The sequence below is a fragment of the Aotus nancymaae genome, unplaced genomic scaffold (assembly GCF_030222135.1).
Source record: "Aotus nancymaae isolate 86718 unplaced genomic scaffold, 86718_ANA_hifiasm-v0.15.2.pri h1tg000040l, whole genome shotgun sequence".
NCBI lineage: Eukaryota > Metazoa > Chordata > Mammalia > Primates > Aotidae > Aotus > Aotus nancymaae.
In genome coordinates, this window is record NW_026988454.1 from 100,995,900 (window position 1) to 101,021,210 (window position 25,311).

At 34.5% G+C, this 25,311-nt stretch overlaps 1 protein-coding gene across 1 annotated transcript in view; it reads left to right on the forward strand.

Moving 5' to 3' along the window:
• EYS (eyes shut homolog) overlaps window positions 1-25,311 on the forward strand; it is a 2,025,572-nt gene that overhangs the window by 883,392 nt on the left and 1,116,869 nt on the right. The window contains 2 exon segments of the mRNA XM_021676159.2: window positions 16,795-16,966; window positions 17,895-17,973. Of these exon segments, the coding sequence (XP_021531834.2) occupies window positions 16,795-16,966; window positions 17,895-17,973 (251 nt within the window).

The following is a 25,311-nucleotide window of genomic DNA, read 5'->3' on the forward strand; positions in this document are numbered from 1 at the left end:
AGGACATAAACCCATCCATTTTAATGGCTGCATAGTATTCCATGGTGTATATGTGCCACATTTGCTTTATCCGGTGTATCATCAATGGGCATTTGGGTTGGTTCCAAGTCTTTGCTTCTGTAAACAGTGCCTCAGTGAACATACGTGTGCATGTGTCTTTATAATAGAATGATTTATAATCCTTTGGATATATACCAGTAATGGGATTGCTACGTCAAATGGTATTTCTATTTGTAGATCCGTGAGGAATCACCACACTGTCTTCCACAATGGTTGAACCAATTTAAACTCCCACCAACAGTGTAAAAGTGTTCCTATTTCTCCACATCCTCTCCAGCATCTATTATCTCCAGATGTTTTAATGATAGCCATTCTAACAGATGGGAGATAGTATCTCAATGTGGTTTTGATTTGCATTTCTCTATCAGTGGTGATGAGCATTTTTTTCATATGTTTGTTGGCCACGTGAATGTCTTCTTTTGAAAAGTACCTGTTTATATCCTTTGCCCACTTTTTGATGGGGTTGTTTTTTTTCTTGTAAATTTGTTTTAGTTCTTTGTAGATTCTGGATATTAGCCCTTTGTCAGATGTGTAGATTGCAAAAATTTTTTCCCATTCTGTTGGTTGCTGGTTCACTCTGTTGATAGTTTCTTTTGCTGTGCAGAAGCTCTGAAGTTTAATTAGATCCCATTTGTCTATTTCGGCTCTTGTTGCCATTGCACTTGGTGTTTTAGTCATGAAGTCCTTGCCTATGCCTATGTCCTGAATAGTATTGCCTATGTTTTCTTCTAGGGTTTTTATGGTGTTAGGTCTTATGTTTAATTCTTTAATCCATCTGGAGTTAATTTTTGTATAATGTGTAAGGAAGGGATATAGTTTCAGCTTTTTGCACATGGTTAGCCAGTTTTCCCAACATCATTTATTAAACAGGGAATCCTTTCCCCATTGCTGGTTTTTGTTTTTGTTTTTGTTTTTGTTTTGTCAAGTTTGTCAAAGATCAGATGATTGTAGGTTGAGTTACTTCTGAGGCCTCTGCTCTGTTCCAGTGGTCTATATCTCTTGGTATCAGTACCATACTGTTTTGATTACTGTAGGCTTGTAGTATAGGTTGAAGTCAGGTAGCATGATGCTGCCAGCTTTGTTCTTTGTGCTTAGGATTGTCTTGGCTATGTGGGCTCACTTTTGGTTTCATATGAAATTTAAGATGGGTTTTTCCAGTTCTGTGAAGAAGGTCATTGGTTGCTTGATGGGGACAGCATTGAATCTGTAAATTACTTTGGGCAGTATGGCCATTTTCACAATATTGAGTCTTCCTAACTGTAAGCATGGAATGTTTTTCCATCTGTTTGCGTCCTCTCTCATTTCCTTGAGCAGTGGTTTGTAGTTATCTTTGATGAGATCCTTTACATCCTGTTAGTTGTATTCCTAGATATTTTGTTCTCTTTGTGGCAGTTGTGAATGGCAGTTCGTTCTTGATTTGGCTCTCTTTAAGTCTGTTATTGGTGTATAGGAATGCTTGTGATTTCTGCACATTGATTTTGTTTGCTGAGACTTTGCTGAAGTTGCTTATCAGTTTCAGGAGATTTTGGGCTAAGATGATTGGGTCTTCTAAATATATGATCACGTTGTCTGCAAATAGAGACAATTTGACTTCCTCCTTTCCTAATTGAGTACTCTTATTTCTTTTTCTTGCCTGATTGCTCTGGCTAAAACTTCCAATACTATGTTGAATAGGAGTGGTGAGAGAGGGCACCCTTGTCTAGTGCCAGTTTTCAAAAGGAATGCTTCCAGTTTTGCTCATTCAGTATGATATTGGCTGTGAGTTTATTATAGATAGCTTCTGTTATTTTGAGATATGTTCCATCAACACCTTGTTTATTGAGAAGTTTTTTTTAGCATAAAGGGCTGTTGAATTTTGTTGAAGGTCTTCTCTGCATCTATTGAGATAATCATGTGGTTTTTGTCTTTGGTTCTGTTTATGTGGTGAATTACGTTTATAGATTTGTGTATGTTGAACCAGCCTTGCATCCCCGGGATGAAGCCTACTTGATTGTGATGAATAAGCTTTTTGATGTGCTGTTGCATTCGGTTTGCCAGTATTTTATTGAAGATTTTTGCATCTGTGTTCATCATGGATATTGGCCTGAAATTTTCTTTTTCAGTTGTGTCTCTGCCAGGTTGTGGTATCAGGATAATGTTGGTCTCATAAAATGAGTTACAGAGGATTCCCTCTTTTTGTATTGTTTGGAATAATTTCAGAAGGAATGGTACCAGCTCCTCTTTGTACATCTGGTAGACTTTGGCTGTGAAAAATCCATCTGGTGCTGGACTTTTTTTGGTTGGTAGGCTTTTAATTGCTGCCTCAGCTTCAGACCTTGTTTTTGGTCTGTTCAGGGATTCTACTTCTTTCTGGTTTAGTCTAGAGAGGGTAGAAGTGTCCAGGTATTTAACCACTTCTTCTAGACTTACTAGTTTATGTGCATAGAGTTGTTTGTAGTAATCTCTGATGGTAGTTTGTATTTCTGTGGAATCTGTGGTGATATCCCATTTATCCTTTTTTATTACATCTATTTGATTCTTCTTTCTTTTTTTTGTTAGTCTGGCTAGTGGTCCATCTATTTTGTTGATCTTCTCCAAAAACTAGCTCCTTCATTTATTTATTTTTTGAAGGGTTTGTCGTGTCTCTATCTCTTTCACTTCTGCTCTGATTTTACTTATTTCTTATCTTCTGCCAGCTTTTGGATTTGTTTGATCTTGCTTCATTTCTGTTAATTGTGATGATACATTGTCAATTTTAGATCTTTTCTTGCTTCTCATAAGGGCATTTAGTGCTATAAATTTCCCTCTAGACATTGCTTTAAATGTGTCCCAGAGATTCTGGTACATTGTGTCTTTGTTCTCATTGGTTTCAAAGAACATCTTTATTTCTGCCTTCATTTCATTATTTATCCAATAGTCATTCAGGAGCAGACTGTTTGTGTCCATGTAGTTGTGTGGTTCTGAGTTAGTTATGTAATCCTGACTTCTAATTTGATTGCACTGTGGTCTGAGAAACCAGTTGTTATGATTTCCGTTCTTTTACATTTGCTGAGGAGTGATTTGTTTCCAATTATGTGGTTAATTTTAGAGCAAGTGTGATGTGGTCCTGAGAAGAATGTATGTTCTGTGGATTTGGGGTGGAGAGTTCTGTAGATAATAGATTAGGTCCACTTGATCGAGATCTGAGTTCAGGTCCTGGATATCCTTGTTAATTTTCTGTCTCTTTGATCTGTCTAATATTAACAGTGGTGTGTTAAAGTCTCCCACTCTTATTGTGTGGGAGTCTAAGTCTCTTTGTAGGTTAAGAACTTGCTTTATGTATCTGGGTACTCCTGTATTTGGTGCATATGTATTTAGAATAGTTGGCTCTTCTTGTTGCATTGATCTCTTTAACATTATGTAATGCCATTCTTTGTCTCTTTTGATCTTTGATGATTTAAAGTCCATTTTATCAGAGACTATGATTGCAACCCATATGTTTTTACAATAGAAAGGGATGATGGGGAGGCATTTGATGATTAGCCCAAAAGAAGTAGAGATATCTTTTATATATCACTTATTTTTAATGCTACTATTCTATCATCATCCTAATTTAGGGCTTACTGATTCACATCTGAACTGATAATACTGCCACGTTATTGCACTCATTGTCTCTGGACTTGACAGGTAGTTTTTAATGTTGTTTCATTCTATTTTTATAGAATAAAGTTTAAATCTGTTATTACATAGTATACCAACAATTGATTCAGCTGTTTAGCTGTGAGTATTCTAATTCATTTTCTGTGTTGAAACCCATATCTATTAACCCAGTTAACAACAGCCTGATCTTCAAGAGGTTGGGTATTATCCTGTGGCTAAGTTTGTTATATAAAACGGGAACACACTTGGTACCTAAGTCTGTTGCCATGCTTTTATCACCAGTGCTTACCTAGCACATAAGATTCAATGAAGTGTTATTAATAAAATGACTTCTATTGTCATCTTGGTATTAAAATCTTACTCCAAATTTATTTTTAAATTCTCAGCTGCATTAAGCTTTTAGTGACTATATTATTCTATAACATTGTGGCGAAATTGTCTGCTACACACACACATGCAGATACACACCACATACTTTCTCCTATCCTTTCAACAGCTCCCTCAACAACAACCTTTGTTGCCTTTCCTCATCCTTATGCACGTTTCTAATTCTCTAATACTCTGCTCAACCCCAAATTAGTACTTAGGAAAGTACCTTTCCAGTGGTGTGATGGAGACAGCTAACAGTGCTCATTAGAGCTGAATATTAGTCTTTATAAACGTTGTGAGTTGGTAGACATAATTTCGGGACATTGAAATAAAAAAGATCGGAGTACTACAAGGGAATTAAGCTATATTATAAATAAGCCCTTGGTTCCTAATTTTCTTCTTCCGAGAGCCAGTTAAACATTTACTAGTACAACACTGTAACTTTACATCTTTGAACTCCTTTGATTTCTCAATAACACATATTGGGCTACTCACTTTAAATCAGAAGACTTCAAAACATACTTTCACTATTATTTGATATTGGACTGTCTCTCAGCAGTACAACCGTCAGTTTGCCTTATGTATTTCCTGTGGTTAACATCAACTTAACAGGTTGGTTTATGCATAAATTAAATCAAAATATAAGTAATGTGTTTGTTAATTGTAACATGCAATAGAGAAAGTCCTATAATTATCACTTAACATTCTATTTCAAATGATTCTTAAAATTAAATAATATAGAGACATTATTTTTACAGTGTCACTCTAGAAACAATATTCTTTTATCAAACAGTGAATTAGGTACAGCTCATAAGCCATTGTCTATACCTTTGGATCAATAAAATGTTATGCTATTGATTTAAGTATTAAAGCAAGCACCTCCAATAAGATAGTTTCTTAATATTAGAAATTAAATCTCAAAGTAGCTTGGTCACTGGATATTTTTAATCATTACATTTTACTTCTGTGACAAAACTGCCATAGTCTTTAAAGTGTGCTTCCTACTTAAGTCAATTATGGAATTAGGAGTATGGAGAACAGTAGAAATTAATTTCAAAATTTTCCATTTTATCATGCAGCTCTGTATTAAGAATAATAGCAATTAGAAATGAATTTACTATGAAGCTAATATGTTTAAACTTTATGCTTTTTACGTAGAAGGGGTTGTTCTAAGGTGTTGTGTCTTATATTTGTAATCATGTTTTTTATAGTAAACCATACCTCCAAAATGGTGTAAGTTTCAGATCGCTTTTTGGTTCTGATAAAGAACATTTATTTTTCACTCTGAGTGTTCTGGCTCACAGCTTGTTCTCAGTAACTGGTGGGTCTGCTTTGTTTTCCCAAAGGGTTTTGCTTGAATGTGTTTGATTGACTCATTGAACCTAAATCAATCTTTATGTCAGAATGTCTCTGTGCCTAACCTGGAGTGGATAAACAAAATCCTTAAATTTCATCAAGACCTTGGTTTGGGGCCCATTCAAATGAAGAACTAAAATTAGAGTTTTTCATTGATCTCCAGTTTCTTGGTAGGTTGTCAGAAATAAGAGAAACATACATTGTAAAATGTCACGAATTTTGTTCAAAACCCCAGGATGCTGTAACAGTGATTCCATTTGTCAACTTCTAATCACATAATTTTAGGTCATTTAGTCTTAGATTTTTTTAATTACAAAAGAAAGATTTCAGGGCTTAAGATGTAATTTCCCTATGTAAAAGTATAATTTTGACTAATAATGGCAATTAAAGGCTGACTAGTTCATTTTTAATTGTTAGAAAAAAACAAAAAGTTACAAACTACTTTGATTCAAAAAAATTAATTGTGAACTCACTGATAAGAGAAACATGTTATTGTTATATTTATTTTCAGAGGTAGTGATAAAATTATGTAATGATTGGTTTGACCTATGCATAACCTCATGTTTCTATGCCATTACTCCTAACTTGATAGCTCCTGAAGTCTGCATAGTCACAGAAGAAATGTTGGAGCTGCTAAGAAGGGTGAACAACAGCAACACCCAATGGCTAGTTATATAACATTTCAATATTTTTACACTACTCATGTCCTTACATCTCACTGATTATCAGTCTTGTTTATCTGAAGCAATATTGTCCTATAATTCACACTTTAAATATAATTAAAATGTTTGATTAGCTCCACACAGCTTACCTAAAACCAAATTATTTTCACTAAATTATTATTCATTAAAAAAGTTGTTTTGATGGCAAGCTGGTTTTTAATCCTATTCAGTGTTGTCCTACTGAAATACTTTACTGTGTAAAGATGGTGAGGTACATATAACATGAAATAGGATTGTGGTACTGAAGTACAAGAAATAAGGTATGCATAATCAGAAACAGAGTTATATGCATTCATCTTTATCTGTAATAAGCCATAAAATTAATCCTAATGATCTCAGTTCTCATTCTTATGAGTTGAAATGGGAAATGTGGCAGGGTGTAATGGCTGGAGCTCAGTGATGCACAGAAGAATATTTGAGGCACTCATTTAGACAAGCTTAGAGCAATCGTTTCTAAAGAGTATCCTTTGAAATACTTAGAATGCAGTAACTTTCTGTAGACATATTTAATACTCACATTAGCCGTATGAGACAGAAAACATTATTGTGTATATGGTCAATAAGACTTTATTTGTAGCTTCATGAGATAAAATTGATGTCCAAAAAACTACACACATTTAATATATGCATCTCAATGAATTTTGACATATGCATGTATCCATGATACTATCACCAAAATCAAGATAATAAACATATCCAACACTTCCCCAAATTTTATCATATTCTTGTGTATGTGTGTGTGTGTTATTTACTAATGTATTTTTTGTGGTAAGAACACTTAACATGAAACCTATCGTAATATTCTGAAGTGAACAACACCATATTGATAACTATAGGTACTATACTTAATACCTTATCTCTAGAAATTATTCATCTTGCATAACCGAAATTTTATGCCCATTGAATACACAACTACCCATTTTCTCCCCCCTCAGCCTCTGGAAACTACCATTCTATTCTCTCTGTCTGTAAGTTTGATGACTAGATACCTCATAACAAATAGAATCATGCAGTGTTTGTTTTAATTATAACAGACCTAGGAACTAAACAGTACTTTAAATAATGAGCTATTTTCTGCCTTATATTAGCAAGGGTTAAAATCATTTGTTTGAAATAAAATTTCCTGATCGTATTAGTATTAATGTCAGTTGATAAATCATAACCACATACATGCATGTGAATGTGTGAATTTCATAAGTTCTGACAATATTTTAACATGTTAATCAGAGTCAATATGCAGGGTCCTCAAGGAATAAGTAATTATGTATATATTACAACAGAAGTTGGACTCATCTATAAACTGTTACCTCTGTTGTCTAATATCTTCCATTTTAAATCAGTCCTCATATGCCTGTTTGTACTTATATATTCTGCATATCTTCACCTTGAACTCCTCACTTTCCCAAACTCTCAACATAGTTGCCTAATTAAACACATGCCTCATTTCACGTACCTTTCTTGACTCACTCATGTAGAGTGATCTAAAAACAATGAGTAACTAATATGAATCAGAATATTGCCTTTGCTTGTCTTAGCAGTTTTTTGAAGGGTATTTTGAATATCTTCTTTAAAAGTTTTTATAATGACATAGTAATTGTTTTTATGAGTTTTCAATAAACCATGAAGTCCTCTAACATCTGACCACATTCCTGTGGTGATGAAGTCTAAGAGAGAGAACACTTCACTTAATTGTGGCCTGATATTAATGAATTGTCCCCATTCTTTTCATGAAAGAGGGAGGAACAGATGAGGAGAAATAAGACTTAAATGAACATCATTAACATCATCGTCATCATTTGTATTATCAAATATTTATTGAAACTCGTCCTTTTCCAAAGCTCTAAGGTCTACTTGTAATGAATTTTAAAAGCCTCTGTCCAAACCTCAGATATTTATAGACAGGAAAATAAAGCATCAGTAAAAGTTCCTTGGAGAGCTTTTGAAAACAGATATAATATTCTAATAAATTCTTTCCAAACAATGAGAATATTAGCAAATGATTGTTAATCAAATGCTATGTCTATGCTGGTTTCATCCAGTACTTAATATGTACTGCCAGCATTTTTATTAATGATATAAATTTTCCTAGTAACTACTTCATTTACTTTCAACATTTTTCTTTTCTTTTTTATTATACTTTAAGTTCGGGGGTACATGTGCAGATTATGCAGGTTTGTTACTTAGGTATACACATTTTTCTTTAAAATTTTTGACAAAAAGTATTAAAAGTGTTCCTCCAGAAAATATTAATTTCCTGGAAACTTTTTCATAGGTTAGGCTTTCCAAGAAAGACACTGAAATTGGTATGTAGATGAGTTATTGGTGACTACTTTCAACAATACCCGTGAGGGGAAAGAGAAGTAGGACTGAGAAAGGAAGACGTTGAGCTAAGATGTAGTTAAAACAGAAGCCTCAGCTGATCCCTCCAGGAACTCTGAGATGGAGATGGCCCTTCAAAGTTGATCCATACTGAGTCACATTTACTCATTCTATAGCACAGGGGAGGCCTAAACTTGGGCAAGGCAGACCATTTTGGCCAAGGGAAATTCACTTCCTGGGGAAGAATTTCACTTTGAACTTGGTAGGAAACTCCTCTGTTTGTGGAATTGAGTGTTGCTGCTCTGAATGGGGTCCTGGGATGCTCATTACTTTACTATAGTCAACACTTTGTGCTGCTCAGATCTACCTGGCTTCTAAAATAAGTAAACTTAATCTGGAAACAGATACCCCAAATTCTAATTTGTCTCTTCCTGGGTAAATGTACAAAATCACTTTCGGAGATTACTGGGAAGAACTCCAGTATCTCTTACTGAAGTTGAATTTGGTACTGCATCTGATACTTGTCTTCCTCCTCTCCTGTGCAAATTATATTACCCTCATCCTTAGCTAGAAAATATATTGGCCTACTAGATTACCTGATGATGTAATCTAGAATAACATGCCTGAGAAATAATCTCCTAGTAAGGATGTGACTTTTTTTGTTTGTCCATATCCTGATAATATTGGATGAATGACAATGAAGACTCTACTTAGTAGACAACCTTAATGACATATAATTTCATCCTTGTCCCTAATTTATAACAGCATTCTACTTCCCCTGCTCCCCATCATCAGCATCACTTACCTTTGTATCTTACTCCATTAGAGCTGTGATCACAAAATACCATAGACTGGGTAGCTTATAAATAACACAAACTTATTTCTTATAGGTCCAAAGACTGGAAAGTCTGAAATCAAGGTGGCAGCAGATTTGGTGTCCAGTGACGGTCATTTTCTAGTAAATAGATTGTGCCTTCTAGCTATGTCCTCAGATGGTGGAAGTTTCTCCTAGGCCTATTTTATAAGGGCACTAATTCCATTGATGAGGGCTGTGCTTTTATGACTTAATCACTGTAGGGGTTACGATTTCAGCATGCGAATTTGAGAGGAACACAAACATTTCAGTCCATAGCATGTTAAGGAACTTATTTTCTTGACTGATAGTTTCTTAGCACAAAAAGCCTGTCACAACTATACATTTCAAAAAGGGATTCTAGGGTATTATCTGGCACCAAGATCCCCCCTGGTAATTAGTGCCTCTAGATCCCTGGAGACTATATTTTCAGAAATGCAAAGCACAAATTACCCAATTGTTCACAAAGAAAGATGTCACATGGGTCCAATCACTTTTATCTTCTAGTTCCCAATTCCATATATTATACCTATTGGGAACAAAGCATCATATAATGATTATTGATCTAGAGTGCATACTGCATTCTATAAGATGGTCTTCCATCCCCGTAAGCTGTCATCTCCAAATTGGCACCTCAGTTACACCTAGTAGTTTTTGGATAATGTGGTACATTATAAAACCAATAGATCCATCATTAACTGACTGATACTATGTTTTGTTGTAAGGTAACTTTCTTGGTCCAATGAGATGTTATGATAGGTCTCATATGGATGGATCAACACTACATGTGCCATGGAGTTGTAATGCTGGCCAAACACCTATTGGCAGGAGAAGCAAGAAAGGCTACCCATTAAGTGTGGTGGCTATGGTCTCTGTTCCTGGAAGACTGGGTATATGAAAGAAGCAGTAGGTAACTAAGTCTTACAACATAGGAGCCCATACATTGGGTCCATGCACAGGACTACATATTTGCCACTCTAGCTACTGTGTTAATACCTATTGTACCACTACTGTGGTGGCTGATGTCAGAGAATGACAGAAGTTAACTGGCTATTTCTATATGGTTCTTTAGTGCCACTTCTGCATTAATATGCATTACAGGGACGTTCACACTTCATGCCTTCTCCCAGTAGTCCAATATATGACTCTTTCTCATATTTCCCTGACCCAGGTAGTCTCATATTTTACCTTACAGTCCAGCCATGTCATTTGTCACTGCCTATAACTCCATGCATATTCTTATCTTAGGCTATTTCCACCCAAAGATTATGACCAGGTCCTATGACTGAAGGTGTACCCATTGGAAGATTTTCCCTTTTGCTTTATCTTCTTGTGCAACCTCTTAATAAGGCTCTAGGGAAGCAGCAGTCCATCTCCAGTTTACACCCATATACCAAGTCAACCCATCTATGAATGAAGCTCAGAGATTTTAGTTTTCTTCCAGATGGCCGTAAGGGAGGGCTCATCCAGAAACAGTGTGAAGTTAGGTTGAGCTTCTGTTGCAACTGAAGTACGTAACTTAGGATTGCAACTGTCTGTGATCTCTGGTATACTCATAAACAATTCCTGATCTACTACCTACTGTAGATTGCTACTGCTCTTGCCAAATGTATTGGCAGTTGTGTCCACATGGATACTTGACGCCCCATGGTCAGGTGTTTCCTCTCTACCAGTACTCAGACGTATGCCAGAAATCATTTCTCAATTTTGGGATAATTCTTGGCTATGTATGTCTTGGTTTTTGTACAGAGCCTGGGTCTTTGATTCTTCCTCTGGCACTGCTATGAATCCCATGCATCATATTTTCCACTACATGTATCTTTAATACCATAGAGGCTTCTAAGCTATATGGCCCAAACAGCTAAATAGCTCGTACACTGTCTGAAACTGCTACAGAGTTCCATTAATTTAGTAAAATTCATGCCATTATCTCTTTGAATATTTCTCCTATCATATTATCTCTCCCTTTTACTTTAGGGATTCCAGTTGCAAATCAGTTAGAACCTTTAATATTATTCTACATCTCTTAGAAGCTTTGTTCTGTTTTCTTACTCTTTTTACCTCCAGATGTTTCCTTTTGACTAATTTATGTTTGCTTATCTTCAAGTTCATTGATTCTTTCCTATGTCCAATCCACTGATAAGATAATTAATTCTTCATCTTGTATCATTTTCCAAGTCTTTACATTTGAATAGTTTTATAGTTTCAATCTCTCTTTTCATATTCCTCATTGATTCAGTCATCTGTCCACTTTTTATAATATATTTTTAACGTCTCAGTCATGTTTTAAATAGTATTTTAAATTTCTTCTTGGATAATGTCAACCTCTCTGTCAATTTTATTCTTATTCCATCATTTTTTCTTTTTGTTTCTGGATTTTTTTGTACATCTCATAATTTTTTATTTACCTAACTTTAAACACCAAGACCATGTGTTTGCTTCGATTATTCTTCATGGAATAGCATTTGCTGGACTGCCTACCTTTCATATGACAGTTGAAATTGTTTTTAATTTAAATATTGTTCATAACAAGAAACCTTCACAAAACTCTCATTTTGCTTTAATGAAACTCTTATGACTTTTTAAAATTTTTTAATTCAAAATGTTTAGAAGTATGAATTTGAATTTTCAAAGTCATTGATTCTTAAGTTAATAAATTATGTAATTGTGTACCTGTACTAATTTTATTATGTCATTTATAAATATTATGCTATTATATAAATTTTAGCCATTTTCAAAATGTTTTCACAATTTGGATGTATTCAGTAGTAGCTAATCAGAGTATTTTGATCATTTATTACATGAAAAGTTTTGTATTTGGCATTTTCATGAAATAAAAGTAAATAGGTGTGATCCCTATGCTCAGATAACAAGCAATAAAGTATGGAAGATAAGACAATAATTCAAATAAACACTAAGGAGACTCTGATAAATCATATCAGCTGATATGTATTGGAGATATCAAAAGAATATTTAAAGTTAACTAGAATTTTTTAGACCTCAAATTAAAAAAAGAAAAAAAACAGGTGGCAGACAGGCAGAGAGGTGGAAATGACATTTCAGGCAGAACTATCAGGAGCTAACACAGATATGAGAAACTATAGAGAATATTTAGTTTAAATCAGTTTGATAGAAAGCAGTGGTCCTTAGCTATGATTTACAATCATCTAGAGAGATTTTAAAAAATATAGCTTGTCAGTCCTAGTCCTCAGAGATTCAGATTTAGGATTTTGTATTTTTAAAAGCTCCTCAAGTGATTGTATTATTCAATCAGGTTTATAGACCAGTAGATGAGAGTAGCTGATAATATCAGAGCAGCAACAAGGAAGGAAAGATTGGAACAAATAATTCGGTTTTAGGCTAGGGAAACCACATTTGTTTCAGGGGGCAATGGAGAGTTCATAAACTATGCTTTGAGGCTCTTATATGTGAAATGAAAAGAATTAAAAATCAGGAAAGTGATTTTGAAAAACTCATCCAAACATGTAGCGCTGACCAATGAGAATAAGTTGGGTAAAGAGGGAATGAAGAGAAAGTAAGAAAAAAAAAAAAAAACACTGTCTGAAAAAAGACAACTGATGGACAGACAGACACACACACACACACACACACACACACACGTATATACTACATATAATATATAATATATACATATATTTATATAAAAGGAATATATATTTCTATTGTAAATTGTGAATGCATGGAAATGTTTTACTAATCATAGCTCTCAGTTTATTAACTTTAATGGCTTGATTCTGAAAGGATTCTGTAATTTCCAATGTTAAAATATTCAATCTGTAGGCAGATGTTGAGGAAGACTCGTGAAGAGGATTTTTTCCTAAGTGGGATCATAGAAAAGCCCCAAATTTCACAGGTAGTGATCCATTCTACTTAAAAACGGAATTGCCTGCATTGTGAATGAAATGAAAAATTCTAATTTTAGAACCACAAACTGAAAATTATTTCAAACATTAACTGTCGCTGTAGCACCAAAGCAGGCAGGAGGGTGGGTGGATAGAACAATATGTTAGACATAACCAAAAGAAAAAGAGATTTATCCTGGCTCTTCTTTTGTCAAATGAAGTCCATAATGAAATCATTAGATTGTGTGGAAATCATCAGCTATGCTGAGATGGAGGTGGTAGTGATGCATGCCAGGTGAAAGGAACTATGCAAGGAGTCTAAAACTGTGCCTGACACATAAATATGCATTAGATAAATTAATGAGCAGTAAGAAATACCTGGTATTTAAGGCAATGTAGGCAGAAAACTGAGACTAAGACTTTAGCCAAGGCTTTAATCATGTCTAATAAGTACTATTATTTCTTTAAGATGTGCCATGTCAAATCATAGGTATCCTATGAAGAAGATAAAGAATCTTGTTGTTATAATAGTCAGGTAGCATATGTACTGTTAGAGATGTATATATACGTAATGACCATCTCTCTACTTTGCTACAGTAGAGATATTTTGATTCATAGTTTATAGGTGAATAACTTAGAGTTTGGTTAGATTGGTAATTATTTGTGGGAGATCATTGTGAACCAAAGTCCAAGACCCTCCACAACTGTGTTTCTTTTTTCACACATAAACATTTCTTTGTTTGAATGTGAAACTAAAGCAGAGATCCCATTGAATATTTCCCCTTGGCTGCTCAGACAACTCTTTTAGTTATGCACCTTAGAGGCAACACCATCACCTCATGCTGATTCTGACTCTCACCTTTGCAAGGACTAACAGTTTCCCCAGATTCTCAAGAACTGCTTTGTTTGTGGTGGGGAAGAGGTTGGGATTTCTGATGTTAAAAAATGCGTAAACAAAATATAAAAACATACACACAGCACACATAAACCCCCATACATGTATATGATAAGGATTTATTTTTTAATAATATTTGAATGTATACAGTTTTAATGAGACACACAAAATCTGACCCTTCATGAAGCTAAGCTTGTCATGGAGAAATATAGACAAAAATAAATGAGTAAATTTCATAGAAAGCTAGAAGGAGATTATAGAAGGAAAACATAAAATAGGATAATGGTGATTGTAGATTAAGACAAGAATGCAGTTTTGTATAGCATGGTTAAATAGTCCTCATTGAGATACTGACATTTTAGTTAAAACCTGAAAATGTAAATTGTGAAATACTTGGAAGAGATTTCTTGGCAAGGGAACTAAAGTACAAAGGTTTTAGAGGAACAGGATGCCTAAAACTTTTGAGAAAACATAGGAGGTTAATGTAAGTAAAGATACTAGTCAGGGCGAGATTAATATAAGATGAAGTTAGAAAGGTAAAGGGAAATTTGGTGTGTGTGAATCTGAAGGACTGTAATGTTAAAAATGAGAATGGTTTATAGAGACCAAAATTTTCACATTAGCTAGATATTCCATTCTTATCCTCTTTGGAGGCTACTTAGAAAGTCAAATTATAACCACAATTTTATTTAATGAATAAAACATTAGGAAAAAATGATCCTAAGATAATCTTGATGATGTTATCTCTAGCTAAATTGAGATATGTTTGCCTTTTATGAGAGAACATTTCAGCAGCGGAGTGTAGTGTCTTTTGTCAAATCTCCTCATCTCCCAACACTACTGGATGCATCCTGTCCCAAATTCTTTCAACAGTTTCTGTCCCTGCCCCCACACTTTTGTTATAAATTGACCATCTGTCTTTTTTTAAGTAAAAATTTCAGCACTGACCCTGCCAGAATTCTACATAGTCATATAGAGACTTTTCACTTATCTTCCTAATTAGAATGGTGGTGTCTTTGGAACTCTCAAATCACCGATTAAATATAATGTGGTTGTGATATTTTTACCAAGATTATGAAAGTAATAAAATGTTAAACATGTAGCAGACCCTGGCTAGTTGTGTTCGGTACATGCTTATACTCTATCATCCCAATAAACCTATGATGTACCAATAAGTAAGTCTCATTTACAGGTGAGAAGCTTGATTGATTATGCTTGCACCAAATGTTATTGTCACAAATATCTGCCCTTTCCTGGGGGAGAAACATTCTTTCCCATTCCATTTCTGTTGAACTTAGTCATATAACTTGATTTGTAGGTGAAAGACTTAAGAGCCACCTATATTTATATTTTATTGGCTAACCCAAGCCATATGACCAAGCCCAATATGAATGGAAGTGTCTTTTTTCCTCTTGAACACAGATGTCAATGTCTCTGATAGTGTATGCTTCATTAACTTTGCTCTCAGAGTGAGGACAATGTAAAGAGGATCTGTAACTCACTCTAGTCATGGAGTATGAGTGGGAAATAAAATTGTATTATGAACCCCTGAAATTTAGCGTACCTGGCACATAGTAAGGGCTCTGCCTGTCAGCTATTTTCATTATTGTCTTCTTCACGATAATAAGCTTATTACTTATTTTTATTCACAACTAGATATTATGTATTGGGGTTACAAGAATCATGTTTTCCAATTGGTATCCACAGTATTACTCGACTTAGCAACTTATGCACATATCAGAGTAGCTGCAGGGTAGGTAATTTAAAGTAATGATCGGAAGCACAAGTCAGAGGAAAGAAACATGATTTAAATTCTTATTTGCTGTTATGGCCTGTGCAATCCGGGCATTTTGCTTACACTCTGAATACTTAGCAGTGAACTGAGGTTAATGAGATCTCCCTATAGCTTTGATGAGCATTAGCTAAAATAATGCACAGGAAGCCTTAAGGGCAGGGCACACCAATAAGTGCTCAATCAGTGCTAGTTTTTATTAGTAGATGCTTGCTACTAATGGATATAATGGGCAAAGAAATTATTCTAACAATTTTACAATGATTCTGTACCTTTTCCTGATATTTTGAATATATGAAACACAATCTTGCTTTCCATTAAGCTTCACTTATGTTATTCTCTATGTGTTTTCTATCTGTAAATATTGCCTCCCTAACAACATTTTTTCGTTAATAGGAAGTTTATTTTTTGGCTTCATACCTCTAGTTGAGCATAGAGGTGGTTCATGGTAGGTGCCTAATAAATATTGCTACCTGGCCTTTGAAAATCCCAGTTAGCCAAAGTTAGATTTCATTTTAGAAATCGGAGAGACCATTAAGAGACTCAATAAAGCCAAATTTACATTCAAAGTCATTCTTAATTCTTGTAGGTAATAAATGTTTGACTCACAAAGACCATTACAAAAAAATTATGGATTAGTATTCACAGTGACAACTTGATGTAATTCATTACTTCACTAAATATTCTCAACAAACATCACACTAAAAACAAATCTCCTCAGTAGATTGAGCTTGTACTTTGTTTTTCTCATCCACATTAAATTAGTAGTCTGAAAGTTCACAGACCTAAATATGTTCAACCTTGAAAAATGTTTACTTTTGCTACAGTATATCAAATTATCATCATAGAGAGAGGTCTTTATTTTTCGGTGATGTTTACCATAGTGAACTAACTTTTGAGTTTTGTATTTAAATGGTTTCATGTTTTTCTTGTCTGTTCCAACATAGGCATCAATTGTGAAGTAAATCTAGATGAATGCCTATCAGAGCCCTGTCTCCATGATGGAGTTTGTATTGATGGCATCAATCGTTATACCTGTGACTGCAAGAGTGGGTTTTTTGGAACACACTGTGAAACAAATGCCAATGATTGCCTTTCAAATCCTTGTCTACATGGAAGGTAGCTATTTTTATTTTTTTTTTATTAGCTTTATGAAAGTATATTTCACTCACAATATTTAAGACTTAATGTCAAGGGAAAGTTGATAAAGATAATTTTAATTATGCTCTTTCATGAAACAAGAGCTAAGTAGAGTTAAGACGACAGATACTGCCAGTTTTAGCTAATGCAATGTACTGATACATTATCTCTGCCCTTCTTTTATTTCTGTTCATTAGCATAAAGTAATTTTCAATAAATGTGGATTAATTAGACTTTAATATACTTAAAGGTAACTGCTCATGTTAATAGAACTAGCAGGTAAGATGATGAGACATTCTATTATTTGCTCTATGGAGAGATAATACAACATGCTTAGTATTTAAAGTGTTCCGAAGTAAACTGGTTCTTTCATACTTATGTGTATGAAAGGTATTTTATGACTCTATGAATCTGTATACTAACTCTCCTGATCATGGATAAAATATTAGTTAATGTATCTCTAGAGTGAAGGTATTTCTAGAAGATGCAGGTGGCAAAGAAGAACGTAACACAGATGCACCATGCTGCTTGCTTCCGCGTTACTTTTATTTTCTAATCCTGCCACCTACTTTGTAAGCAGGGAAAGGAGAATGAAGGTTCGTAGCTCATTGCAATGCAGCCTGACCATAGCTAACTTCAGTTTCTCACATAAGCCCTAGACACACTTTTTGTCTTTTAAAACTGTTCCTTCTTTTCATTGCCGTGGGGAAAATGGCAAAAATGGAAATTGATCCGATTTTTCAATCCAGTCACCTTCAAGGATAAGAAACCCAGGAATAAACTCTGCTTTCTGTTGCTCATGGGAGTGCTTTTTTCACCTGAACTAGGAAAGAAAAGTTTAAATGGTGAAACTCCCTTGAAGTTATGCTTTAACATCTACTTATTTGAGAATTTCATTCTGTTTCAGGTGCACAGACCTTGTTAATGAATATCCATGTTCATGTGATGCAGAAGGGACTAGCGTACAATGTAAGATCAAAATTCATGTAAGTCTTATAATTTTATTAAAGTTATATGACAAAAATTTAATTTAAAAGAAACATCCAATTGCTTGCTGTAGGTTTCAAAGTCGTTTCTTCCACAGTTGTTGATAATTTAACTGTTCTCTCACCTTTCCTCCATGTAATTCTTTGGCTACCCCAAACAAAACAACGAATCACAGCATTTTTTTCTGCACTTTTCCGTTCTTTATCTCTTGTTATTACAAAATTCCACAATTCCCCTCACTACCCCCACCACCCCACCAAACTAAATCCTAGAAGTAGCCATTATCAACAGTTGCTCAGATGGCTTAAGTTTTACAATCTGTCTCGTCCTCCCGGTCTTAGGAGACAGACGTAACTATGAATCTGTAGGGATGACATAGGATTCAATTAATTCAGACATCCCAAGGAGAATATAATTACTGGATGTATATACAAAGAAGTAGGCAACACCTTTAAATTCTCAGGATATGTCTTTCAATCTTCAGGGGTCTCATGTGGTGTGATTGGCACATAGTATTTTATATGGAATAGCTCATTTGTTGAGAAATGTTAGTTGACTGAAGATTGTGACCATACTTGGTGGATGAGAATTTTGTGAGCTTTTTGGAATAATGGGGAGTTCTTCCAAATCATTTTTGATTGACAATAACATGGTAAAGGGAGGAAGCATACAAATTAAATGCCTTTGCCATTGTGAAACCATGGGTATTTTATTTAAATTCTTTGTGTCTCACTCCCTCATTAGTAAAACATAGCTATACTATTTCTGACATCACAGGGTCATGTGTGGGAATGCACATGAAATACAGTAGCTATTCAGTAAGTAGCCCTTCCAGATAGGGGTGATGGAGTAGTTAAACGCATTCAGGGATAACCAGGATTGAATCATTATATTACTGTAAATTCTATATTGCTGCTGTATGTTCTCAGACAAATTACTTTTATTTTGAAATTGTTTTGACTATTCAATAAAAGTAATCACAGTAACTACCTCAGGTTATCGTAAGAATTAAATGAGATAATGCATGAAAACAATTAGCACATTTTCTGACTATAGTTTTAAAAACCATAATTATCTGTTGATAGTATTATTGTTTGGTTCTGGATAGTGAAAGCCATTATTGATATGGAAAAGGAAATGTAATAAATAAATTTCCTGGCAGAGAATGAATGAACCATACACCTTGTTTGCATTACTGCAAAGGCGTATTGCCTGAAGAAATTTCTAAAACCATATTAATTGATAGTACAAGTATCATACTCTTATTTTTGAATTAAAAATATGAGTAAATAGACATTTTTAACATATGCGTGTATATATGCATACATACATACATACATGTCCATCCAGTATTATGAGAACAATTGTTAAAAAAATTCTACCTAAGTACTTCTAGATTTTGTACTAATAGTGTTATTTTAACATTAAAAACAAATTCGGCCGGGCGCGGTGGCTCAAGCCTGTAATCCCAGCACTTTGGGAGGCCGAGGCGGGTGGATCACGAGGTCGAGAGATCGAGACCATCCTGGTCAACATTGTGAAACCCCGTCTCTATTAATACAAAAAAATTAGCTGGGCACGGTGGCGCGTGCCTGTAATCCCAGCTACTCAGGAGGCTGAGGCAGGAGAATTGCTTGAACCCAGGAGGCGGAGGTTGCGGTGAGCCGAGATCGCGCCATTGCACTCCAGCCTGGGTAACAAGAGCGAGACTCCGTCTCAAAAAAAAAAAAAAAAAAAAAAAAACAAAAAAAAAAACTCATTTTAATCAGTGAGTTTTGTCTTATTTCGTATATCTGAGGAATCATTCTATTAAAATGCAGAGTCCTGACTCATTCATTCTAATAGCTATAAAGTATTCCAAATAAACATTAAGAGTCACACTTACCGGATGAGAGTGCAGGCATACCGGTTTACCTAGATCCTGTAAATGAAATAACTTTTTACAAAGTGTTGACTAATTTCATGAGGAAAATGCCATTTCTCATTATTTTAATTTACATTTTCCCAGATTACTATCAAGATTGAGCATCTTTCCATATTATTATTTGCCATTTGTAGTTCTTTGTGCCTTGCCTACTAAGAGCCCTTTTTCTTTTTGCTTACTTGTCCTTTACTTTTTGATTTTTCTGTATTGTTTTAAATTATAGATAAAATTCAGTAGTTTCTGAAAAAATGTAAATATTTTCTAAACTTCAGACACTCTTACTTTATACAACTTATGCCCTGTGAGATTTTCCAATTATTCTTTACCTTTTTCTTTCTGACTGGACTTTGCCTCCCTCCAAAGAAATCCTTCACACTGTAGTATTTTAAATATACTTTTATATTCTCATTTGCTAAAATTATAGAATTCATGATCATTTTAGTTCTCTAACTCACAGTGAATATATTATGATTGATAAAAGGTGGGAATCTAACTTAATGGTGTCTTTTAAGTATAATCATTTTTTCAAAAAAAATGTATCAAAGGGTTAATTCTCTCTTGATTTGGATTGTTTCACTTTCCATATAGTAGGTTTCTACATATGGGTTAGTTCTTGAACTATCCTGTTTCTTTACTTATTTTCTCATTTGTACCAGTGCCATCTACAATAATTATTATAGTTTAATCAAATTTTAAAAAGTTGTCATGTTTCACTAATACATTAAGTGTACTCCAAGTGTAGTTTTGGTCATTCATTCTGTAAATCTTGGATATGATTGGATATCTGTAAAAAATTGGGATTAATAATAATCAGATATACTTCCTACCTGACCAGATCCACATGGAAAGTGATCTACATATCTCTCTCTCTCTAGTGGTCTATCTCTCTATCTTTCTTACTAGCTGACCTATTTATTTTATCTTTTTCTGTGCTGAAATGCTTAGATAACATCCTCTGAAGGAGATTCATGACCTGTATTACAAGGCTAAAAAGACAAGAGCAATGGAGAAAGATAAGCAGTACTACCTGAAAAGAGCACTCAGGTCAATACAGGGCAAAGTGTTATATGTGAAATTTCTTGAGAGTGGAAAAATACAGTTTATGTTAGGGGTGGATAGGCAACAACACTAGCAAAATTGCTGTGATGGTTAATATTGAGTGTCAACTTCATTGCATTGAAGGATACAAAGTGTTATTCCTGGGTGTGTTTGTGAGAGTGTTGCCAAAGGAGATCAATATTTGAGTCAGTGAACTGGGAAAGGCAGACCCACCCTCAGTTTGAGTGGGCACAATTTAATGAGCTGCCAGCTCAGCTGGAACAAAGCAGGCAGAAGAGCATGGAAGAACTAGACTGGCCGAGTCTTCCGGTCTTCATCTTTCTCCTGTGCTGGATGCTTCCTGCCCTCAAACATTTGACTCCAAGTTCTTCAGCTTTTGGATTTTTGGACTCCCACCAGTGATTTGCCAGGGGCTTTTGGCCCTTTGGCCACAGACTGAAGGCTGAACTGTTGGCCTTCCTACTTTTGAGATTTGGGACTGCAACTGGCTTCCTTGCTCCTCAGCTTGCAGACAGCCTATTGTGGGACTGCACTTTGTGATTGTGTGAGTCAGTACTCCTTAATAAACTCCGTTTCATATATACATCTGTTCTGTTTGTCCTGTTCCTCTAGAGTAACCTAATATGCTTGCTTTGTTTTGGTTTTTGTCCAAGTGACAATTAGTGAGAAGCTTCAAAAGTTAGAATTAATGCTAGAGAAAAGCAAACACATGCCTGGGGAGAGAATATAAGCCATGACTAGTGAAAAAAATGTAAATTAAGTTCTAGATGTGCACACACAGATAAGAAAAGTGAGTAGGGCAGCATAGAAAGCAGATATTTTTCTTTCAACTTTGATAAGAGTTAGAAGGATGGCATGTATTCATCTCATATATCATGTGTATATGGAAGCAGTATTATTTTTAAAATACAAAATTATAAATATATGTTATGTGCTAAAATGGAAAAATCTAATTACAGATAAAAAAATCATGACTTTCTCAGATGAAGTAGAACTAAGAGAATTTGAGCTTTAACTCATAGTGAACATATTGTTATGAGCAGACTTAATATAAAGCAAGGACTCATGTATAAGTTCTCTAAATAAAAAGGAAAGAATTGAAGAACTGTGTGTGAATAGCAAAGACATGGAATCAACATAGGTGCACATCAGTGGTGATAAAGAAAATATGGTACATATACATCATGGAATAGTAGAGTGATAAAAAAAAAGTGTCATGTTCTTAACAGCAACATGGATGCAGCTGGAGGCCATAAAACTAAGGTAATTAATTCAGGAAAGAAAAAACAAATACCATATGTTCTCACTTATGACTGGGAGCTAAATATTCAACACCCATGGACATAAACATGGAAACAATAGACACTGTGGACTAGGAGAGGGTGGAGAAAGGGAGAGGAGAATGGTTTAAAAAAATGGCCTATTGTATACTATGTTCACTACCTGCGTGCAATACACCCCTGTAACAAGACTGTGTGTGTATCCCCTGTATGTAAAAAACTGAATACACACACGAGTGCAGGTATTCGTATTTCTGAGTGTGAACTGTAATTTATGAGGAGCTTTTTATATAATATAATTTACATTTTGTCTACCATGTATATCATGTATATTTTTCAATATTTTGTTATTTTGTTAGTACATAGTGGATTCTGGCATTCAGAAAATTATTTTTATGTATCCAAATTGACTTGATTACAGAACTCTAAAGGTTCTGTGGTTTTTGACAAGTTTAAAGGGGACTTATTTAACAAGTTCTTCTCATTCTTTTTATTTGAAATTAAATGATTGATCCATCAGAATGCTTTACAGGAAAGGGTATGAGTTGGAGTCAGTCTCCCTCAACAAATTGTTGGCATTTTCCTACAAATTATTTTTAGAGACTATCAATATCCTTTAATTAGAAACAAATCTTTAAATTAAACAAGATCTTGCAAATGGGAACATTTATTACAAACACACAGAGTACCTTGCTTTTTCACTTAATCTGTCATAGCAGATTATTCTACTTATAATATATATAATCTATATTACCATTACCATATATTGTTCCACTTTCTTATTAATATTCTATTGTGTGGAAGTACCATATTTATTTAATCCATACCCTTTTTTGGATATTTAAATTTTTTAAGTCTGTTGCTCTTAAAAATTCTTTCTGTGTTTTAGGTGCAGAAGTTTGAGTTCATTCTATTCTGTTTCATAGCAGAAAAGAATCAGCACTAGTTTTAAGACCCTCTGTTGCTTATTTGCTTATTGTGCCCTACATACTTGTGTGTTTATGAGAAATATTTTTCTACATTTTTGTTCTGGCAAAATGTGAATATTACTTCTTCGTATATGTATCTTTTGTTTAAATAAATGTCCTTATGTTCTGCAGGTATTTGTTTCTAGCTATTCCACTATTTGCCCTCCTCGAATAAATCTTGAATCCCTAAGTTAGGGAAAGCTCTATTGCTACTCATGCACAAGTGAGCCCAAACCTGGATCAGAAGAGCAAAACAAGTAGGGGCGAGAGAAGTCGCATTTCCCTTTCCAACCTCTTTTGACCACCAACAGCGACCACATGTCACTTACAGTGCTACAGATTCCATAGTTACATCTAATCAAAGTGTTCTCAGCCTTTTGGATTGCCCAACCCTGCAACTTGCAAAGTAAAAGCCCACAGCATTAATGAGATTTTGAATATACACTTTTGAGAAACACTGGACTACACTAGCAGTTTTTATTCAGAACTGGACAAAGTTCACAGAATTCTGTGAAGGTTAATAGGCCTTTGCAGGGGGAATGGTAGGGATTTACTAGCTACGTTGTTCTGTTCCCACTATTCACATGGCAGTTCCCTCTGTATCTGTTGCCCTTTCTCCAAGATCTTAATTGAAGAAAGTATTCCACTACTCAAAACACCAATGCTAAAAAATAAAACATGATGCCATGAGAGAAGTGTTATGGTAAAGATGAGGTTAGGTAACTTCCTTTTCTAGGCAGTTCAGAGTTCACAGAGCAAACCTGTGGATCTAAACCATATCCCTCAGAAAGAACACAACTATATGAGTCAGTGAGATAACTGTCACATTTACTAGCCCAGTTAGTACTTTGCCCTGTCTAAGGATTTCACAATGAATATAATACTGCCCTGTTCCTTTCATGCTCCTGTACATTTCCTGGCATAACATTTTCAGTACAAGTTGAATGAATATATCACCAGGGTCAATCTCAGTTGTCTAGATTACCCTGGTCTGCAGGACTCCTCCCGGCTTCCATCTCTTTCTCTGAATACTCAGCCTTTTATATATTTTATTTTCTGAAATTACTTTAGTGAACTCTTTGGGGAAGCACTTTATTATATTAAATAAAATATAGCAAAGCAATATAAATGATGATGAACAAAAGAAAAGGCATCCTTTTAAATTTTTAAACCAGGAAAGATCAAGAACTTTAAATGACAATTTGATTTTCTCTAAAAAGAAATTGCCTTTGTATTTCCCATTAAGCTTTCTAATTAATTTAGTAAAAGATTCCTGAAACCCTGGAGACAGAACTTTTGGCAGTCTAAAAACTATCCCTATCTTCCCCTGGGAGATAGAATTCAATTAGTTTATGTAATGCTTTCTGATAAATCATTCTCTGCATATCCAGAAATAGAGCTAAGAGAGAAACATGTTTCCATGCCACTCCCTGTGGAATTCTGCGTTTCTATTCTATAAATAAAACTGCAATACCTACGGGATAGTCTACTACTATGCGCCCTTGGTTTTCCTTAATGAGATCACATTTTCAGCAAAAGTGAAACAAATATCATAGCATTTGTTTATAAAAATATACATTTAGTTCTAACACTTGAGAGGGTGTACAAGATCACCCTCTAGGTTCTAGGCATGACTGGAATATTATACTGAAGTGCACAATTCATTTCTAATTGAGGATGACACTAATTAATCTCTCTGATACAACATCTAATTTTTCAATGGATATATGATACTAATGGAAAAGCTTCCATAATAGTCTTTTCAGTATGTTTTAATTGTTAACACTTTTTAAAAGTCACTAAATATTTGTAAGTGTGTCAATTAATGAATAATCATTCTAGAAAATTATTACTTTTCAAGGTAAAATGCTGAAGAAGTATTTCATGTTTGCATATGTGATTATCCTTGAGAATGTAAGAACTCAAGACCTAGAGTGCAAAATGATTCAAATTTGTTTATGTTCATCAAGGTATTATCTTTAGATTGCTCATTGAAAATAAACAGTTTTACTAATGATGTCACCACTCTCCATAAGTTATTTCTCAGAAGTATGTGTGCAAATCTTTTCAGTTAACATTATGAAAACTAATGTCATATCATGTTTA